This window comes from Panicum virgatum, chromosome 9K, assembly GCF_016808335.1.
Source record: "Panicum virgatum strain AP13 chromosome 9K, P.virgatum_v5, whole genome shotgun sequence".
NCBI lineage: Eukaryota > Viridiplantae > Streptophyta > Magnoliopsida > Poales > Poaceae > Panicum > Panicum virgatum.
Genome location: NC_053144.1, coordinates 15,805,993 through 15,825,025, shown reverse-complemented (window position 1 = coordinate 15,825,025; position 19,033 = coordinate 15,805,993). Strand labels below are relative to the sequence as shown.

The 19,033-nt window shown below is 42.9% G+C and overlaps 1 protein-coding gene across 2 annotated transcripts; it reads right to left on the bottom strand.

Moving 5' to 3' along the window:
• Positions 1 to 16,133: 16,133 nt before the first annotated feature.
• LOC120650373 (zinc finger protein 1-like) lies at positions 16,134 to 18,162 on the bottom strand. 2 transcript variants are annotated; one of them, XM_039927489.1, is made up of 2 exons: positions 16,975 to 18,162; positions 16,134 to 16,867 (listed from the first exon to the last, which is right to left on the bottom strand). In XM_039927489.1, exon 1 carries the CDS (start codon positions 17,734 to 17,736, stop codon positions 16,975 to 16,977), a length of 762 nt encoding a protein of 253 aa, XP_039783423.1. In that variant the 5' UTR covers positions 17,737 to 18,162; the 3' UTR covers positions 16,134 to 16,867. The 2 variants fall into 2 exon arrangements, with proteins under 2 accessions (XP_039783423.1, XP_039783424.1); XM_039927490.1 differs by having other exon boundaries at positions 16,134 to 16,708; positions 16,971 to 18,156.
• Between the last annotated feature and the right edge of the window lie 871 nt (positions 18,163 to 19,033).

Below are 19,033 nucleotides of genomic sequence, written 5' to 3'. Positions count from 1 at the left end.
TTGGAGAGAAAAATATAAAAGCCCGATTCTTAATCCTTGGGCTAGTATATATAATTCGAACCCAGACCAGATGCAGAGCCAAACCTGGCCTGCGTGGCTGCAATGTGTAGAGTATGTGGGCAGACCTACTGCTTGTGGTTGGGCCCATAATGCCAGTTCGGCCCATGAACTAAACAAACGAAAAGATCGGTCACTTTACTTCACCCCCAGCATCGCACGCGCACCCATCGTCTATCGAGCAGCCAACAACGTTTTGTATTCACCGCTAATCATCGTCAGTCTCACTCTTTTTAATCAGGCGATGTTGGGGAAACAAGGTTGGCGACCAATTATAAGGCCGGATTCGCTATGCGCTAAGGTGCTGGGAGGGAAATTATTTTCCAAATGGCGATTTTCTTTCAGCTTCCAGGATAAGATGGAGTTCCAAAACTTGGAGGTTGATCCTTCTATGGGAGAGATGCTACTGAAAGGCTTTTGGACTAGGAGAGTTCAATATTTGGAGGGAAAATTGGATTTCGGGGCTGCAGTCCCTCAGGCCTCTGGTTCGTTGCTGAAGGACGAGCAAGCCGCAAGGGCGTCGAGGAAGATCGGCGTGGTCTTTGGTTTGGAAACTGAATGTGCCTCCGAAGGTGCGCGTGTTCTGGTGGAGAGTGTTACACAATTTCTTGCCATTAAAAATGGAACTGAAGCAGAGGCATATTGCGCCGGAAAGTCGCTGTGAAATGTGTGGTGATCCTGAGGAGACTTTGTTTCATGTGGTACTCCAATACCAATACCCTGCTGCTAGGAGATTCTGGGCCGAAGTAAACAAAAAAGTTCGCGGGGGTAACAATTCCAAAACTCCATCCTAGTACATGGGCGATGGAATTCAGGCGGACGTGTGCTCGCCTAGTGCGGCTACTATGGTGGTGTGTGGTGCCTGGACATTGTGGACTGGAAGGAATGCGTAGCGTCACGGACGGAAGGTCTGGGAACCAGGTACGACGGTGCCATGTAGATCTTCTACGCTGGAGGACCTGGCCTCGCTGAAGACGCCGGTCAAGCAGAACAAGCAAAGCATTTCGACGGTGTGAAGACAGGGGTTTGTTTTTTTTTATTTGTGTGAAAAGATCTTCTTCTTAATATAATGTTGTTGGCGTAGTCTTTTCCCCCCACAGGTCAAGTTTTTTTTCTTTTTTCGAGATGACCTGACGAGGGTTGGGTGAAGGTGAACACTGAGGCAAGGCAGCTTTCAACATCATCTCTTGCACGGGCAGCGCTTGTGTGGTGATCCGGGATCATGATGACGCAGTGCTGGCAGTAGCGGGCTAGATGGCTTGACTCTGTGCCGGATGTGCTAACTGCTGAAGCAATGGCGGCGAAGGAGGGCCTGGAGCTGGCGGTAGAGTGTGGTTTGGAAAAAGCTGTCCTCGAAGTAGATTGTAGCGCTTTGAAGATGGTGCTAGAGTCGGGAAACTTTTGCCAATTCCTTTCAAAAAAAGAAGATGGTGCTAGAGTCATGTGATGGCATGAGATCGTCGATCGGCAGCCTTTGTTTCGATATCCTAGAGCTGGGCATGAGTTTTGATGATTTTAAAGTTGCATGGGTGCGTAGTGATGCAAATTCTGTGGCTCATAGCTGTGCTTGTATGGGGTTGGAAACTGAACGCTCCTAGTTTTGGCTTAACTATATCTCAGAGTGGCTGTTGGCTGTTGGGATTAGTAGTCGTTGATTGTAATCCTATCTCGAATTAATAAAATCTATTATATTAATAAAAGAGTGTTAGAAAAAGTTAAAAGAAGCCAACACGTTCGCCGAGAGAGTCAAAAAATTCCCACGTTAATCCAAAAAAAAAATTGGACCGTCGAATTTTATAAAGATCTAACGGTCTAGATTAATTAGAAGAGTCGTATCAATGTATTGATCGTGATAAAAAAAATATTTTGGAAAGGCGTCAACTCCGACCGGAAAAAGAGTCCAGGAGAAAAGAATCTGACTTGGCCGACTCGGATAGGAAAAGGAGTCCAGCCATGACAATAGAACCTTAGCTTTGCCTAACACAAATAATAAAATATTTGATATTCCATAGCAGATATGTACATGTATTTGGAAAGGTACTGATCAATAAATATGGAAGTCGGACAAGAATAGGATTGTAGCCATGTAAATATAGATGGCCAACTAGCAGAATTCAAACAATCACCCCTACGGGCTTATTCTCCGCGTGTCAGCCGCTGGAATCAGCTTCCATCCATCTTGCTTGCGACCGTCGGCTGCTAGCTACCAGTATTTGCCAGGAATTCAAGTTGCATCATCTCTTTGAAAACAGGTATTAACAATCTAGATTTCTTCTACAGCCTATCTTTTCATCAAGCTCAGGTATTATCCCACGCCGCCACCTCTTCATGTCGTACAAATACACATAATCTGTTTGCAAAACTTTTTACAGGTACTAACAATATGACATACAACAAAATTAGACAACTGACAACAGTTGGGCAGTCATGGAACACAACAAAATTAGACAACTGACAATAGTTTGGCAGTCATGGAACATTAAAGTGAGAGTTATAAGAATATGGGAATCAATTAATTTTGCAACAGATGAACTTATGAGCTTAGATATGATTCTTATGGATGAACAGGTATTGTTCTTTGCAACATAATTTTTCTTTCAGCAATAAATCTTATCATATGTTTAAGTACTCACTATAAAAGCATTTATTATCTTTTAAAGGGTGAAACAATTCGTGCTACTATTTGGAAAAATCATATTGACAATTATAAGCCAAAGATCATTGAGGGCTCTATCTATGCACTTAGCAATTTCAAAGTCCAAGAAGATGTCAGATATCGTCCAGTAAAGAATCTACTAAAAATAGTTTTTGTCTATAATACAAATGTCCAAGCACTGGATGCAGATTCAGTCAATTTTAGAAAGTATTACTTTGAGTTTGCTTCTAGAGATACAATGCTAGAGAGGAAAAATATAGATAAACAATGCTCAGGTATTTCTATGATAAGCAAGGTATTTCTATGATAAGTGTATTAAATTATATCTAGATTGTAGATTTTTAATATATTAATTTTTTCTACTATTTGCAGATGTTATTGGATTACTCACAAAGATTAAGAAACTTGAATCCAGGATCATAATGAAAAATACTGCCAATCCACGCAAAAAGGATATTCGAGAGATTGAACTTCTGAATATCAAAGTAAGACTCTGCATTTGCTTCAAATTAATAAGGACCATGAAATAATATTACCATCATTTGATCTAATAATTGAATACTATGGCACAACTTCAGGAATGATACAATCAGGATAACTTTATGGGGAGATTTAGCTCATTCTCTGAATGAGGATGTTGTTGGAAAACACACTGTTGTAATTGTTACATCAACAATGGTGGAAGGTTTGCAAGGTAAATTATAGTTTTAAATATACACAATGATTGTTGCATTCATGAAAAATAATATACATTTGTGAATTAAATAGGTACACTATCTCTAAAGTCAACCAATGGCACAAGATTATATATAGACTTAGATATACCAGAAACCTAGAAGCTTATTGACAGGTGTGCAAAATATTCTTCTCTTTATTCATTACACAAAGTTCAAATTCAAGACTAACTTTTAATAGTACCCTAATAACACTTATTTTGTAGTGTTCCATATGGAGAAACTGTACCAAAATTAATGGAGGTAGATAAAAGTACAAAAGGTACCATCCAGGAACAAATGTTTTATAACAGAAGAACTTTACGAGACATTACACAGATGAGACATGGCAACCCAACAGATCAGGTACAATATACTATTCACATATCTGATTATTTAGTTGAAAAGTTCATGATTTTATTTTTTTAATGAGCACTAATCCTTTCTTATCCTTAACATGATATTAACATTTTAGGATTTTGTGTTCACATCAAGAGCTACAATTGAACGACTATAAAATTCTTCTTGGTGGTACATGTCATGCAATGGTTGCAACAAAATGTGCAATAAAGTACACGTCAAGTATTATTGTAAAAAGTGCAATGCATGTCCGAAAGCAACAACTCATAGGTAATCATATAGTTATTTGAAATATTTCCTATATATTTACGATTTTACGCTTACAAACATGCTATAATAGGTACTGGATTCGACTCCAAATTAGTGACCACACAGCAACCACTACATGTAGTATATTTGATAATGAAGCTCAAAAAATGCTCAAGATGACCATCACAGATCTGCTAGATTCACTTAATGGGAAATCTAAAGAAATCCCTAAAGTTATTCAACAACTATATGGGAAAACACTTATCTTCTGTTTCATGCTGAAGGAGCAAAATTTGACTGAAGGGAAAGAGTACCATCTGGTGAAGAAAACATTTGAGCCAGATGAGAAGCTAGAGTTGCAATATTCAAATCGTCAAGCAGAGAAGGTAAGGTTATTTTCATTACTACGATTAGTTTATTCTTTTGTACAAAATAAATTACCCCTATAAATTTGTTTGCAGGATCTCACCATCAAAGATACACATCAAAAAAATATTGATGTCGAAGAATTAAAATATCTAAATGGAAATTTTAAGTTGAAGCATAGGAGTGATCCCGGTCTGGAGGTAAAGTCATTTTGTGGAATGTGAAAACAATAGTTTTTCTCCTCCTTTCATGCTAAGTTACCTAACCATGTACAATGTCATTTGATAGGAACGTAAGATGAAAGCTTCACTTTGCAAAAATACATCAGAATCAATTGAATTTGATGTTTTGGAAGATAGTGGAGAAGACATCAGATGTAGGGAAAATTCCCCAACATCAAGGAAAGACAACCTTAGCAATAAAAGAAGACACAGAGCTTCGATAGTAGTTGATGACTCGGACGAAAATTGCATAGCAACAACACAAAAAGAAAAAAGGCGTAAAGTTTCCAGGAAGAAAGTTAAAAAAGGTCGTGCCAAATCAAAAGACATAGCACAAGGACTAGAAGAACATGCCATGTTGATTACAATCATACTCAGCAGAGGAAATGTGATGTACCAGAAATACCCAAAAAGACTAAGATACTGAAAGGAGCTAACAAAAGTTTGAATAGGTCAGAAGAAACAATTGCTCATGGTAAAAGAAAAAGAAGAAAAAATACCGTCAACATGGAAGTTTCAACTAAACAGGTATCAAATGAATTTCAAATATTATTTAATTTTGATTAACTAACTGAGATATGTCCTAACTATTCCTAACTGTTTCTTTAATTGCAGCAAAGTCTACCTATTTCAAAAGAGATAGATGTTGATGGCAACAGCGATATCACCAACGACCATACCAATAGGAAATCTATTCTCAGGAAAACCAAGCGGCCAAAACGTGATGTAGCAGTGAAACAAAGCGAGTCTAAAGTGTTAAAGAATGGTGTCAAAGGTTCCAAAAGGCGAACCCAAAAGTTGAAGAAAAATTCCTATAGAAAAAAGAGTGACAACATAATTGTGATGGACACAGAAATTATGACTGATCTGGTATTACAAAAACCACATGTTTCATCTTCTATATTGATTATATTGATATTAAAACTAACAAGCTTTTCTCTTATGTAGCAAGAACAACAAACATGTACTTCAGAACAGGAAAATGCTCATAGCAGCACTGGTACCAAAATTATTTCAGAAGAGGAGATTACTGAAAGCAACAGAGATATGAAAACTGATCCATCAAATAAAAATGCTGAAAATAACATTGAATTCAACTCTGTCCCATCAGATGTAATTGTTAAACACAATAGTGACAGAGAAACAGAAAGGCCAACAAGAAAGTTGAAGAAATGTTCCTACAGAAAAAAAGAGGGGCAACAAAACTATGTTGGACACAGGAACTACGACAGATCTGGTACTATAACAACCACATGTTTCTTCTATATTGATTCGATAGATATTTAAACTAACAAGTCTTTTTCTTATGTAGCAAGAAGAGAAATCAAATAGTTTAGAACAAGAAATGCTCAGAGCATTGGTGATATTAACATCATTCCAATAGAGGAGAATTTTGAAAGCAACAATAAGGTCGAGAACATACCCATGTTTCTTCTATATTAATTAAATTGATATTTAAACTAACAAGCCTTTTTCTTATGTAGCAAGAAGAGTAATCAAATAATTTAGAACAGGAAAATGCTCAGAGCATCAGTGATATCAACATCATTCCAACAGAGGAGAATACTGAAAGCAAGAATAAGGTCGAGAACATACCCGTGCATGAAGATGATCCTCCAACTCTTTACAGATCATCAAGAATTAGAAGAAATTCCTGCAAGATATAAATCTTAGGTATATAACAATTTATACAATATTGTCATTTTATCATTTATTAATTATTACAAACAGTTAATTATTTACCATAAATTAATTTTTTTGTTGTGTAGGTGTGCACACATAGCAGTCAGAGAAGATGTGACCAATAAGATCAAAGGAACACTCCAACGCAAGCTATGAGTAAAAGGCACCACCGCAAAGTATAGAAAATATTAGGATGTACTAATAAATATCATCTTATATGCCTTCTTACAGTACCATTATAATATATTCTCCATAGTATCAAACTCCCACTGAGACTGTCAAAGGATGCACATCATATGAAGACATAAGAACAGTGGCTGGAGTTGTACATGCAACTTTTAAAGCAGCATGCCAGGCCATGGGTTTTCTTGATGACGACAATGAATGGATCGAGTGTGTCAACTAAGCAACTAACTGGGCTACTGGAACCCAACTACGACAACTATTCACAACCATTTTGTGCCACTGTGAAGTAACTGAACCAAAAAGGCTTTGGGAGTCAACCTGGGAGGCACTATCAGAAGACATCCAGCACAAGAGAAGAATAATTCTGAAGTTTCCAACACTGCAGTTAACTGCATCTCAGAAAAAGGCATACACTTTGATTGAAATAGAGAAGCTGATGCAACAAACAGGAAGGTCACTAAAAATTACCCAGATATACAATTGCCAAATGCAGATGAGCTACAGGAACTTGGGAACAGATTGATAAATGAAAAGCTCAACTATGACAGGGACAGTTTGAAAGAAGAACTACAAAGTATACTCAGAAACATAAATCCTGAGCAAAAGAAAGCATACGATGCAATAATGGAGTCGGTAGATAATGGACTTGGAAAACAAATATTTGTCGAAGGTCACGGCAGTACAGGTAAGATATACCTATGGAAAGCCGTTACAACAAAGCTACGATCTGAAGGAAAGATAGTACTTACTGTGGCATTATGCACTATAGCTGCCCTACTAATACCAGGCGGAAGAACAGCACACTCCAGATTTAGAATTCCAACTAACATAACAGACGAATCCACATGTGAAATTAAACAAGGAACCCATCTCGCAGAGCTGCTAAAGAAGACCTCAGTAATTATTTGGGATCAAGCTCCAATGGCAAACAAGAATTGCTTTGAGGCACTAGACAAAACAAAAGTCTCAGGGATATACTCAGATTTACCAACCAGAACAGCAATGAAAAGCCATTTGGTGGGATGACTGTTGTGCTAGGAGGAGACTTTCGACAAATCCTGCTGGTGGTCCCCAAAGGAAGAAGAGAACACATAGTCAGCGCATCAGTCAAACGTTCATACCTATGGAACCATTTCGAAATATTCAAACTGACAGAAAACATGCGACTCACCTGTATGCCTAACGACACAGAAAAACAGAAGGAAGTAAATGAATTTGCTGAGTGGATACTGAATATTGGTTATGGGAAAACATCATCAGATGAAGGAGATGAGTGAATACAAATTCCCAGAGACTTGCTTCTAGAGAAAGAAAATGACCCAAGAGAGACAATTGTAAACAGCATATATCCAAACTTGCTGTCCAACTACAAAGATCCAAAATTCCTAGAAGAAAGAGCAATATTATGCCCTAGGAATGAAACTGTCGAGGAGATAAATGAATATATAATGAAGCAAATAGAAGGCGAGGAAGTGACATACCATAGCTCGGACACCGTGTGCAAAGCATCTACAAACAACAGCAGCATGGACCAGCTATATCCTACAGAATTTCTAAACAGCTTGAAGTTCCCTGGTATCACAAACCACGAGCTTAAGCTGAAAGTAGGCATGCCGGTCGTGCTCCTTCGAAACATCAACCAATCAGCAGGTCTATGCAATGGTACACTAATGACAATCACTCAGCTTGGAAACAAATACATTGAGGCAAAAATAATTACATGAACTCATGTGGGAGAAAAGGTATACATACCTAGAATCATCTGTCGCCAAATGAGTCTAAGTGGTCGTTCGTGCTGAAAAGAAGGCAATACCCCCTGTCTGTCTGCTTCGCAATGACAATCAATAAGAGCCATGATCAGTCTCTTAACAAGGTGGGCATATATTTATCTAAACAGGTGTTCTGCCATGGCCAGTTATATGTGGCATTATCAAGGGTGACAAACAGGAAAGGACTGAAGGTGCTAATCGATGACACAGAATGTCCAGGAGAAAATAAAGCCAAACATATTATCTACAAAGAGATCTTCTAATAAGTAATAGATACATGCTTTGCATATTTATAATACTGTCAGGCATAGTCCTCGCATGAAATGTAATCACAAACATATATAGTATGAAATAAGGATGAACTGAACAGTGATAAAAAAAATATGTGTACTGACAATGAAAACATATTCCTTATGACATTACTATCTTGCCAATAATATATATTCCAATGGAATTTCCATGTGACCAAACATCAGCAACTAAACCATAAACCATAATAATAAAGTATAAAGTGGGAAGAATAGCAAAAATAAAAACTTCCATGTATACAAAAAAAATCCATTATAAGTTTCTCTTTCATCTCTCCGGAACAAAATCCCCATAAGAAAGATGGCCACGAGTACTTGGAGCCGCGAGGACACAAGCAAATCCATCAATGTCTACCTGCTGCACTGTCGCGGGTGGACCCCAAATGACCTCGCATGAGCCTCCGAATATGAAACTGAGCTGCGATTAAATAAAGTGAAATTCTTCTGATTATCTTTTGCATAACTGGGCGGGAGCCTCCATGATGCAGCCGCCGCCTCGCGGGCGAACTCCGACCAAGCCGGCACAACAGCACCATCAGACACAAGCAGGGCCGCGGTCGATAACTCAGCAACCCAACGACCAAAGTGGTGACCGGCGCGGCGGCACGAACAGGCGGCAGCAGGACCCAAAAGCAGCAACAGGCGTGGCGGCATGGCCGGGCGACAGAAGGCCCCAAGAGCGCCGACAGTAGGATGGCTACGGCTGAGGCCTCGATGCCGCACAAACCAAAAAAGCAGCAGGCGTGATGGCCCGGACGGTCGGTAGCAGGACCCCGCGCGCCGCCGGCAAGATCCGCCACTCACCGGAGCAGGGGCAAGACAGAGGACCACCACACGATGGAGCAGGACGGAGGCTAGCAGTTGGGATCGTTTTAGGTGACAGGGGTAATTAGTCATTTTCCACTCATTTTCAAATATTCTTAAAAATAAAAACAACATTATGCAGAAAATTAAAATGGTAAAAAGAAATCTCTCAACAAAATGATACTCCGTCCCAAAATAATGCAATTTTAGGCCAGTCTCAGTGGGAGATTCATGGGCACAAAAACCTAGATTGAGAACTAGGTAACCATGTCAGATGAGTTTTATGATGATAAAAGTCTCCTCGCATCCCATGAAACTCCATTCTTCTCTCTCCTTACCATGTCAGCAAAATTAATAATACTTAATGACATGAAATCCACCATGAAACTCCATTGAAACTGGTCTTAGTACAAAGTTTTACTGATAGCTGATGTAAATTTATTTTAACTCTGTTTACAAATATGACTTCAAAACACCATGCTTATACTAAAAAATGTATAAAAAATTGATTTTAATATGAAACATAATAATTATAATTAAGAAAATAAAACGTAGAATATGATACATATATATTTTACCTTCAATTCAACAAAAAAAATATAATGCATGCATTATGAAAGAAATAAAAGAAGGAAAATAAAAAATAACTACAAAATAGATAATATTAATTCAGATACAATTGATAGTTTGAAGGAAATTACTTACATAAAGAGCATATATAACTATATTTTTCTTGCTTATTAGGTATTACTTAATTAAAGCTGTTTTAACATAAAATGAAAAAACTAGCTACCCGCTCTATTAGCGCGGGCCACCTTGCTAGTTACTATGATGCTAAAAAAAATTCAGCATGTGCCCCCCCCCCAACACAGCATGGCGACCCGGTAGGATCACCTCACCACATCTCCCTCGCTAGTAAGAGAAACTAGGGTTCGGAGAGATTTTTGCGGTCGGGAAGCCGTAGTCGTTTCCTCTCAATGAAATATGGCGTGAACCATTGTACCCCTCCAATCGAGTTGTATGTAAGTGCCGCCCAACCTCGAAGGCTCGAACGCTAACCGTAGCCACCTGATTGTCCATGAGAAAGCCCGCACAGGAAGGTCAGGTGATTGTCCATGAGTGTGGGCTTCAGCGGCGTGGCAGCCCGAAATAGCTCATCATGGCCTAAAATGTTGAATAATCAATCGGTTATTTTTTGCCTTGAGGAATGTTGAGTACTCTATCCTGCTTGTGATTAGTGAATTGTCAACCGTGCGGTGTGATCGTGCGCTTAGTCTTTGGATTGCAGGTACACGGGCGTCGAGTGTCGACGGGGAGCTGCCGTAGAGGTGCTATGGCCGATGGACCGTGCGGTGGACGGCGGTGAAGGGCAGCCGGGACCGGAGCTCGGACCGGGCGGCAGCTGTGGCGTCCACTCCTGGATCGAGGGCGCAAGCGGCGACGGAAGGCGGGTTTCTTGGTTTGCGCCACAAAACCAAGGAGGCGGACGGCGGTCGAAGACGCCGAGTCGTGGAGGCACGGGCGTCGGTCTCGGGACTGACGGAGGCGATGGGCGTCGACGGCATCTAGGGCCTCGCTGCGGGCGAGGAGGTGACGGGCGTCGGGCGGCGTCTAGGGCCGTCAGAAGGCCGAGGCGGGAACGGCATCTAGGGCCATGGTGTGGAGGCGGGAATCTTCCCGCGCGTGAGGTTTTGGCAGTTTTCTCAAAACCGGCCACCTACCTGGGTTTCGCGGACCCTCCAAAACCGCGGACTGGATCTTCATCAAGGCGACGGCATCGCGGAGAAGACTTCGTTTTGAAGAAAGAATCTCGGCCGTCGGATGAGATCGTGTACAGGCGGTGCTGCAGGCCAACCGGTCTGACCGGTCCCTGGCAACGGTCTGATCGGTCTAACCAACTAGTCTGACCGGTCCAGCGTACCAGTCTGACCGGTCCCGTGGGTATAAATACCCCTTCACTTGTGTTAGGTTGGGCGCGGCTTTTAGAACTTGTCCGTGAATTCTCTGTTCCTCCAGGCCGCCGCCCCTGTGTCTCTCTCCCCGTGTTCTTCTCTTTAGGATAGATTCAGTTGATGGATTGTTGAGACCTTGTATGGTATTTGATTGGGAAAGGAGGCCCTAACCTCCTCGTGCCCTCTGGGCTTTTTGAATCAATCCCATCTTCTCGTTTTTGTGCCCTTGCGTGATGGATTTCGATTTCATTTTTGGTGCTCATGATTGCGAGGATTCTACGAGCTCTTTGTGTGATTCTTACGCTTCTAATCCTGTCCCAAACCCTCTGGAATCATGAGCTCTTTTGAATTGGAGTTCTTGAGTTTTTGAGAAAACCCCAATCTCTCTTGATCTCCCCTCGAATTCTCAAGATTTGTTGATCTTTAGGACGAGATCTCTTAGGGATATGTTCACGGGGTAGGGGCGAAGCTATTCCCCAAGTTTCATCGATTTTCGTGGTTGTTTGGTTGAGATTCATCATTTGAATCCAAGTTTTCGGGGGGTTTTCTGGGTGCCACCAGTCAGACCGGTAGGCAAGATCGGTCAGACCGGTCTGCTAGTTTCTGAACAGCCGAGACCGGTCAAACCGGTCCAGCGCACCGGTCAGACCGGTTTAGGCAAATCAGTTCTGCAGTTTTCCCGATTTGCTTCGTGGTTTTACTCGCTCGTTCGAGACCTTTTGTGTTGGTTTAGCTTTTCCATAGCTATTCCAAACTTTGGCCAGAACGCTTGAGGGCTTGGGTGATTTTCGGAATATAGGCCGACGATTTGAATTTCAGAAGAAATTTTGATCGGCTCCCATTCACCCTCCCTCTTGTCGCCGGCTTCGGTCCCTCATGCCTGAAGCACATCACGGTTTTGTTTGTTTAGCCCTTCCGGTCTATGCAGATCTAGAAACAAGGAACGTAAGAAACTTTCTAGATTTAAATTTCCATTCATTCAACGGTCCATGTCCTCGTGTCAAAACTTTCTAGGATTTTATATTGCCTTGACATGTACTCCGGTCAGCAAAAACTGTCATTGAAAAGGAGAGCTATTGGTTGGATGCCAAACCAAAATCTTGACATGTCACTAAACCGTCTAAACTTTCTAGGGTTTTGTTTACTGCCCTATGACATGTACTCCGGTCGGCAAAACTCCGCAACTTGAAACGGCGAGCTATATGCAATGCCAATATTCAGTTCTTTAATGTGAAATACTAACTAAACGATTTAGTAAAAGATAGTAGCACTCACATGCCACATCTAATTCTTTTCCATACACATAAGCTTACGGTAACTACAGCAATCAATGAAAAGAATCATTCTACAGAATTAAAATTTAATACATAAATTTATAGCAATCAGAGACTGGCCTGCACCTGACCCGTGCAAGCGTACAACTGCTGCTCATCAACACTTTCAGCAATACAACACAACACAACACTTGCACGGGTCAGCAACACAACACTGAACTGTGCCAACATGTACATTTTATATTGTTTGCAATTGGAAAATTTTATGGCACTTCCCGGTTGTAGTTTGCTGGGTAAAATGATTGCTTTGTTTAAACCGCATTATACTAGAAATATCAATTGACTATACGTGTTATTCATCATCATCAATCAAAAGGTCCTCTTCATATTCTTATTCTTCATTTGAGATACCTGATCTGTAGGACACGGGAGGACGCCCCTTCCGCGTGACCCAAGAAGCCAATAGCACCTTATCAGGCTACACAACTAAGAAGCAGTGGTGATTAGGGATGAAAGCAGGAACGGGAAGATCCCGTACCGACTGACATCGTATCCCGTACATACCATCCGTATACTATATTTTCAGAAAGAAAAACAAAAATAGGAAAAAAAATCAAGAAAACAGTTGGGAACGGGAATGAAATCAGTTGAGTCATTCTCCCAACCGTTTTCACGGATCCCTTATTAATACGGGAAATTCCCGTCAGGAATCCTATTTTGTTTTATTTTGTGTCATGCGCAACAGCCACCTAAACGTTATGATCCAGCCCATCAACCGAGTGTCTGGTTCACAGAATTGCTAGCCTGCCCTCGATACCATTTTAGGGTGCGCCAACGGTGACCCTTCTCCTGCAGTTTGATGAGGTGGTACTAAAGTGAACTGATGCTGCTCAACTACAGCGTGGCTGCATTACTAGCTGTTTGGGTTGCTACCGCCCACCATGCAAGGGCCAAGGACGCAGCCCACAATGGCCCAAGCATTCAAGAAGGAGCACACAACATCAGGTTTGATCATTTTTCTTCCATTTGTTTTCCTTTTATATTTTTACAATTCAATCCTTTCATTTTTTGTGTATAAGTTATGTATAGTTGTAACTATTTCGTTGAGCTAAATATTTGAAGTGGTAACATGTGGCGGTGTTCCCATTTTGAGTTTCTGATTCCCGATCGTAATCGGCTTGTTCCTGATAGAATTATTCCCTGATAATCCTGTAATATCGGTTTCGTATTACCGTTTGGCTTTTCCGTTCCCGTTCCCGGCCAAAATATGTGGTTGCGAAAATGGTTAAGTTTTTTTCCCAACTATTCCCGACTGTTTTCATCCCTAGTGGTAATGGAGGATTGAGTGCTATACACTTCTTGTTTTCAATTGGTGAAATCAGAAAAGGAGCACCGCAACATGGAGAATCATAGAAGTTTCACTTATCCTGCAGATGGAGAGCTTAATTTTTCATGCCTTACTTGCATCAAAATCTTCAACTATTTCTATGTAGGGCTGGATATCAAGCCAGCTCGGCTCGTTATAGCTCGGCTCGTTATGGCTCGACTCGTTATAGCTCGTTATACAAACGAGCCAGAAAGCTAGCTCGGCTCGGCTCGTTAGTGGCTCGAGCTAGCTCGTTTGGCTCGCGAGCCAGAGTATAAAAATATTTACATAGAGATGATAACTGTAAATCTATAAAAAAACACATCACATGCATATTTAAAGCGAAATAAATAAAATAATGTGAATTTTACAATGAAAAATATAAGTATGTTATCATCCATGAACATGATCAATCATTATTCATTGATCGTTTCCACTAATTCATATAATATTTGTTATTTATCTTGGTTTGTTATGGCTCGCGAGCCAGCTCGAGCTGGCTCGTTATAAAATGAGCTGGCTCATTATAAAACGAGTCGAGCTCGAACCGAGCTACTAACGAGCGAGTCGAGCGAGCTAGCGAGTTACGAGTTTTTCGTCCAGCCTTATTTCTATGTAAGACAATTTTTTACAAAAGTTTGTCATATTACCCTTTCATATTTTGTTTTGCAATGTGTTTAATCTTAGCCCCTTTTTAGGAAGTGAATGTGCACATTGAACACAATAAAAAGCATGTGAATTTCAAGAAGATGACTGGTTAATGATGTAGACGGTGAGTAATGCTTTAATCGAAGTGATTAAAATTTTAAAAAAAGTTGTTATATTTAAAATCTAATACTTAAAAGCACTTAGAAGTGAAGTATTTTTATAATATTTTAATTTCAGTGGTTTTCTAGATAAAGAAAAACAAACTTTCTGACCTCGAGAAGATCAGCTTGTTCAAAGACTTGAAAGAAGAATTATTCACCACCATGCATGAAAACATCAAGAAGTTTGGATAACATGGTTGCAAGACGCACACTTCATTTGGGTATTGAGCAAGAAGAGATGGACAAAATAAGGGAAACATATTTCCTTGTTGAAGATCACATTAGAAATGACTCCTTAGATATCATTGATGCTCATTTGAAGGGATCAAAGCCTGAGGATGATGTATTTAAGACCTCTTATGCCATGGTAGGGAAAGAGGGGAGGGGAGCACCCCTATATATAGGACTTCATGGCTCATATGGTTTTGCCATGTGTCCATCTTATACACACTTCTTTACAAAATATCTAACTTTAGAATTTTTCTCATACTTATTTAAGCATGCAAATATCTAATTTTTAGAGTATTTTATATTTCACCATGAAGCATGGTAATCATTGTTTATGCATACTCTCGAATATTCTAGAAAATTCTCACAATTATGCATTTCTACTTCAACACCGTGCATAAATCTACGAGCAATTGTGCATATAAACATGAAATCAAGAAAATTTCATGTATCGAAGTACATCTTGGGCTTCATTTCCTCGTTACATCATTGACAAAATACTAAATTTTATAAAAACAAAGTTGAATACTAAACTAACAATAAATAAAGACCAATTATATGGTTTAGCTAGCTAAATGACCTTTAATTTAGCGGCTATAGCGGGATATAGCCGGCTATTAGCGGATTTAGCTTTTCAGAGTTAAGAGATGGATATCCTAGCTTTCTCCTCTTCCAAAGACTATAGCGGTGGCTATAGCCATCTATTTAGAATCTTGCTACATACTGAAGTAAATCTAAATCATATGATTGCTTCTACATGAATTAAGAAGTACTTTGGAACTTGTATTTCAATAAGATTTTTAGATATCAGTTCAAGGCAAACCATGAGGATTGGGTGAATTTTGTAAAACCTAACTTAGCCCTTGATATCTCTACTCGTGTACTAAGGGATGTGAATTTTAACATGATAACATCAAATCATTGTATTCCTTGAGAAATGAGTTGCGAGGTGCACTAAAGAATTATATTAAGGTTGTCTTCCGCTCAAACCTTTCATTAGTTACTATTGTGCATTATGGCTTTATTTCTTAAATGTTCATGTTGTAGCGAGTACTGACTGAAAGTGACTTGTGTAGTACTTGGACATGACAATATGTTTTTCATCACGATTTTGATTCTGTGAAAAAGGAAGTTGAGTTGTTCTTTACGTTTAACATAGATATTGTGTAACTAAAGAAAGCAACAAATATATGTCTGAACTATTTCTTTTTAGCACTTCAAGTGGCAAAACTGATGAGAATCTCTTCATGTACATCATGAGCCCGATTGGTTGGATGCTAATTTCTGCCAAACCAAAATCTTGACATGCCAATACACCATAAAAACTTTTGAGGATTTAAATTTTTACTGCCCTGACATTTACTCTGGTCGGCAAAAACCATCAACTTGAAATGGCGAGCTATATTCAAGCCAATATGTCTTCTCCATTCTTCTACATATATGAAATACTGACTAAAGGATTTAGTAAAAGATAGTAGCACTCACATGCCACATCTAATTCCAATTCTTTTCTATACACATAAGCTTACAGGCTTACAGCAATCAATGAAAAGAATCATTCTACGGAATTAAAATTTAAATACATAGGTTTACGGCAATCAGAGACCTACACCTGACCCGTGCAAGCGTACAGCTGCTCACCAACACTTCCAGCAACCCAACACAGTAGAAGCAATCGAGGAGGAGATCATGACTTGGAGTAACCAACTACTCCCTCCGTTCCGTTTATTAGGCGTACCACGATTTTCAGCTTTTTTTATTTATGTAGGGCACACGCCCTCGAAATGCAAGCATGCACGCAATAAATGTTGGTTGAAGTAGTTCGATCCAATCAGGTGCCAGGCACTGATAGGCTCGGAGAGCATGCTGCATGCAGCAGTAGGCGGATAATTAATCGCGAGCTGGTGAGTCTTGGTATCTGTGTGAATCGATGGTGCACCTAATAAACGGGGAAGGAGGGAATAGCCAACTACCTATGCGAGGATCATTAGCCTCTGCTTCTTGAAGGCCAAGGGGCTGAGCACCTCATCCTCTTCCTCGGCCGCCGGCATGCACCGATCGCCGGCGGTGATGATGTCCGGCAGGGCCGGTACGTTGAGGTCGAACCCGCGGCAGCTCATCAATCCTGCGCTGGTGGATGGGACGTTGGTGGTGGTGGCGCCGCCGCCGGCGCCCTCGTAGTGGCAGCGCTTGTGGCCGCCCAGCGCCTGCCCCGTCGGGAACGTCTTCCTGCACACGGAGCACTCGTGCACCCTGCCGCTGCCGCCGCTGATGCTGCCAGCGGCGGCGCCGGACGTGGACGAGGACGCGGCGGGCGAGGCCGAGGGCACCGCTGCGGCTGGTGGGGCCGGGGCCGCGGCCGGCTCCTCCTCGGCGGCCGGGGTTGGGGCTGCCGGCGGCGGCGGCGGCCTGGCGCGGTGGCTCGACTTGTGGCCGCCGAGGGCCTGGTGGGACGGGAACGCCTTGCCGCAGACGGAGCACCTGTGCTCCTGCTGCTGCGCCGCCGGCGGCGCGCGGGCGTCGCGCTGGCCGCGCGCCAGCATGAGGAGGCAGACCGCGAGGTGCTCCTCCTCGGTGGGCGCCGCGCGGCGTAGGCGGCGCCTCGACCTCGAGCGCTTCCTCCTAGCCCACCCGTCGGCGGACCCCTCCCGCGCCGAGCCCGAGACCGCGCCCTCCTCCGGCAGCGTCCACGGCGTCGCCGGCGCGTCGCGAGCCGCCCCCACCGCCGCCGCCATTCCTATGCGCGATCTGCCGATCTCGACGACGAGACGCGTGTACGCGCGCCTTATTGGCACACGAGCTAGATCGAATCAAGCAGAGTAGTGGTCTAGTGGGCAAGGAGTGGTTAGCAAGGGGAGGAGCTTGGTTTGCGCTTGCGTGTGAGCAGACGGAGAGGGCAGAGCGAGTGGCTCGTCTTATAGCAGAAGGCTAGCTAGAAGGTCGGAGAGGGAGGTGAGTGGCAGCAGGGAAGTTGGTGGCTTGCTGGTGCGAGCTGCGACTGGAGTGCTGGACTGATCCACTTCCACCACTGGTGGTTGGTTGATTGGTTCCAATTCCAAAGGATGTGGTGGTCATAGTATGCATGGTTGGAAGAGTAGTGGCGGAGTACTTGCAGAGTCCGGGTCAACCAGGGAGGAGAGGAAAGATACGTCGAGGCTTCCACTTCAATAGTATACCATGTGGTGACAGCCCGACAGAGGGCTTGGCCATTTGGAGATCCGGTCAGTCAAGAGGGAGAACTAGTGTAATATAATCTGGACAGCCGAGACCAGTGGTGAGTGAAAGGGAGTGACTTTTTTTTGGCTTAGCTTCGAGTGAACTGACTGGACTGATTCTCTAGTCCAAGCTGGAGTGGAGCACGTCAGTGGACCATCCAGGGCGTTGACATGGCCGGCCGTGGTTGCGCTGGCGCCTGCCAAATGGGCATACGCGATGCGAGCACACAGGTGCCCGGCTCCGTGTGGTACGTTGTGTGAGGAGTGGTTGAGGTCGGCTGCGATCGAGCAAGCGCGTGTTTGTCTTGTCCCCAGGGCGGCCAGGGGGGCTGTGCGTCGTCGCCGCGTGGAATCGACGAACGAACGCGCGCCCCGGCCGGCACCGCTAGGACCCGCGCGTGATGGCGAGGGTAGGAGGCCGGGGCTTTCTAGAATCTCCAGGCCAGCAGGCGCAGGGTCACGGATTAACACATAGGCGCTGGCGTCTGGCGAGGAGAGCGAGACACCAACGCGTCGGTGGTTGGCGCAAGCCAAGCAAGGTGCTCGATCGATCGGTGCGGTGGAGTGCACGCGAGCCTCGATCTGCTCCTGTTCCGAGCTGGCGCCGAGATCTCGGCCGCCGCCGTCGCCCAATCACATCCGAAAGTTGAGGGTTACGCGGCGGAATGGCGTAGCTTAGCTCTAGCTGGGGAGGCACTTGCGCGAGCGTTGCGCCGTGGAGCTCCACCTCCACCGCCGACTCCTCGCGCGCGGCGCGGAAAGGCGTCGTCACCGCGTCCGCGTCCGCGCCGCGCGCGCCGGGGCGGTGGCAACGGGC

Bases quoted from the DNA above. Each gene is read 5' to 3' on its own strand.
- LOC120650373 (XM_039927489.1), bottom strand. From the start codon at position 17,736: ATGGCGGCGGCGGTGGGGGCGGCTCGCGACGCGCCGGCGACGCCGTGG.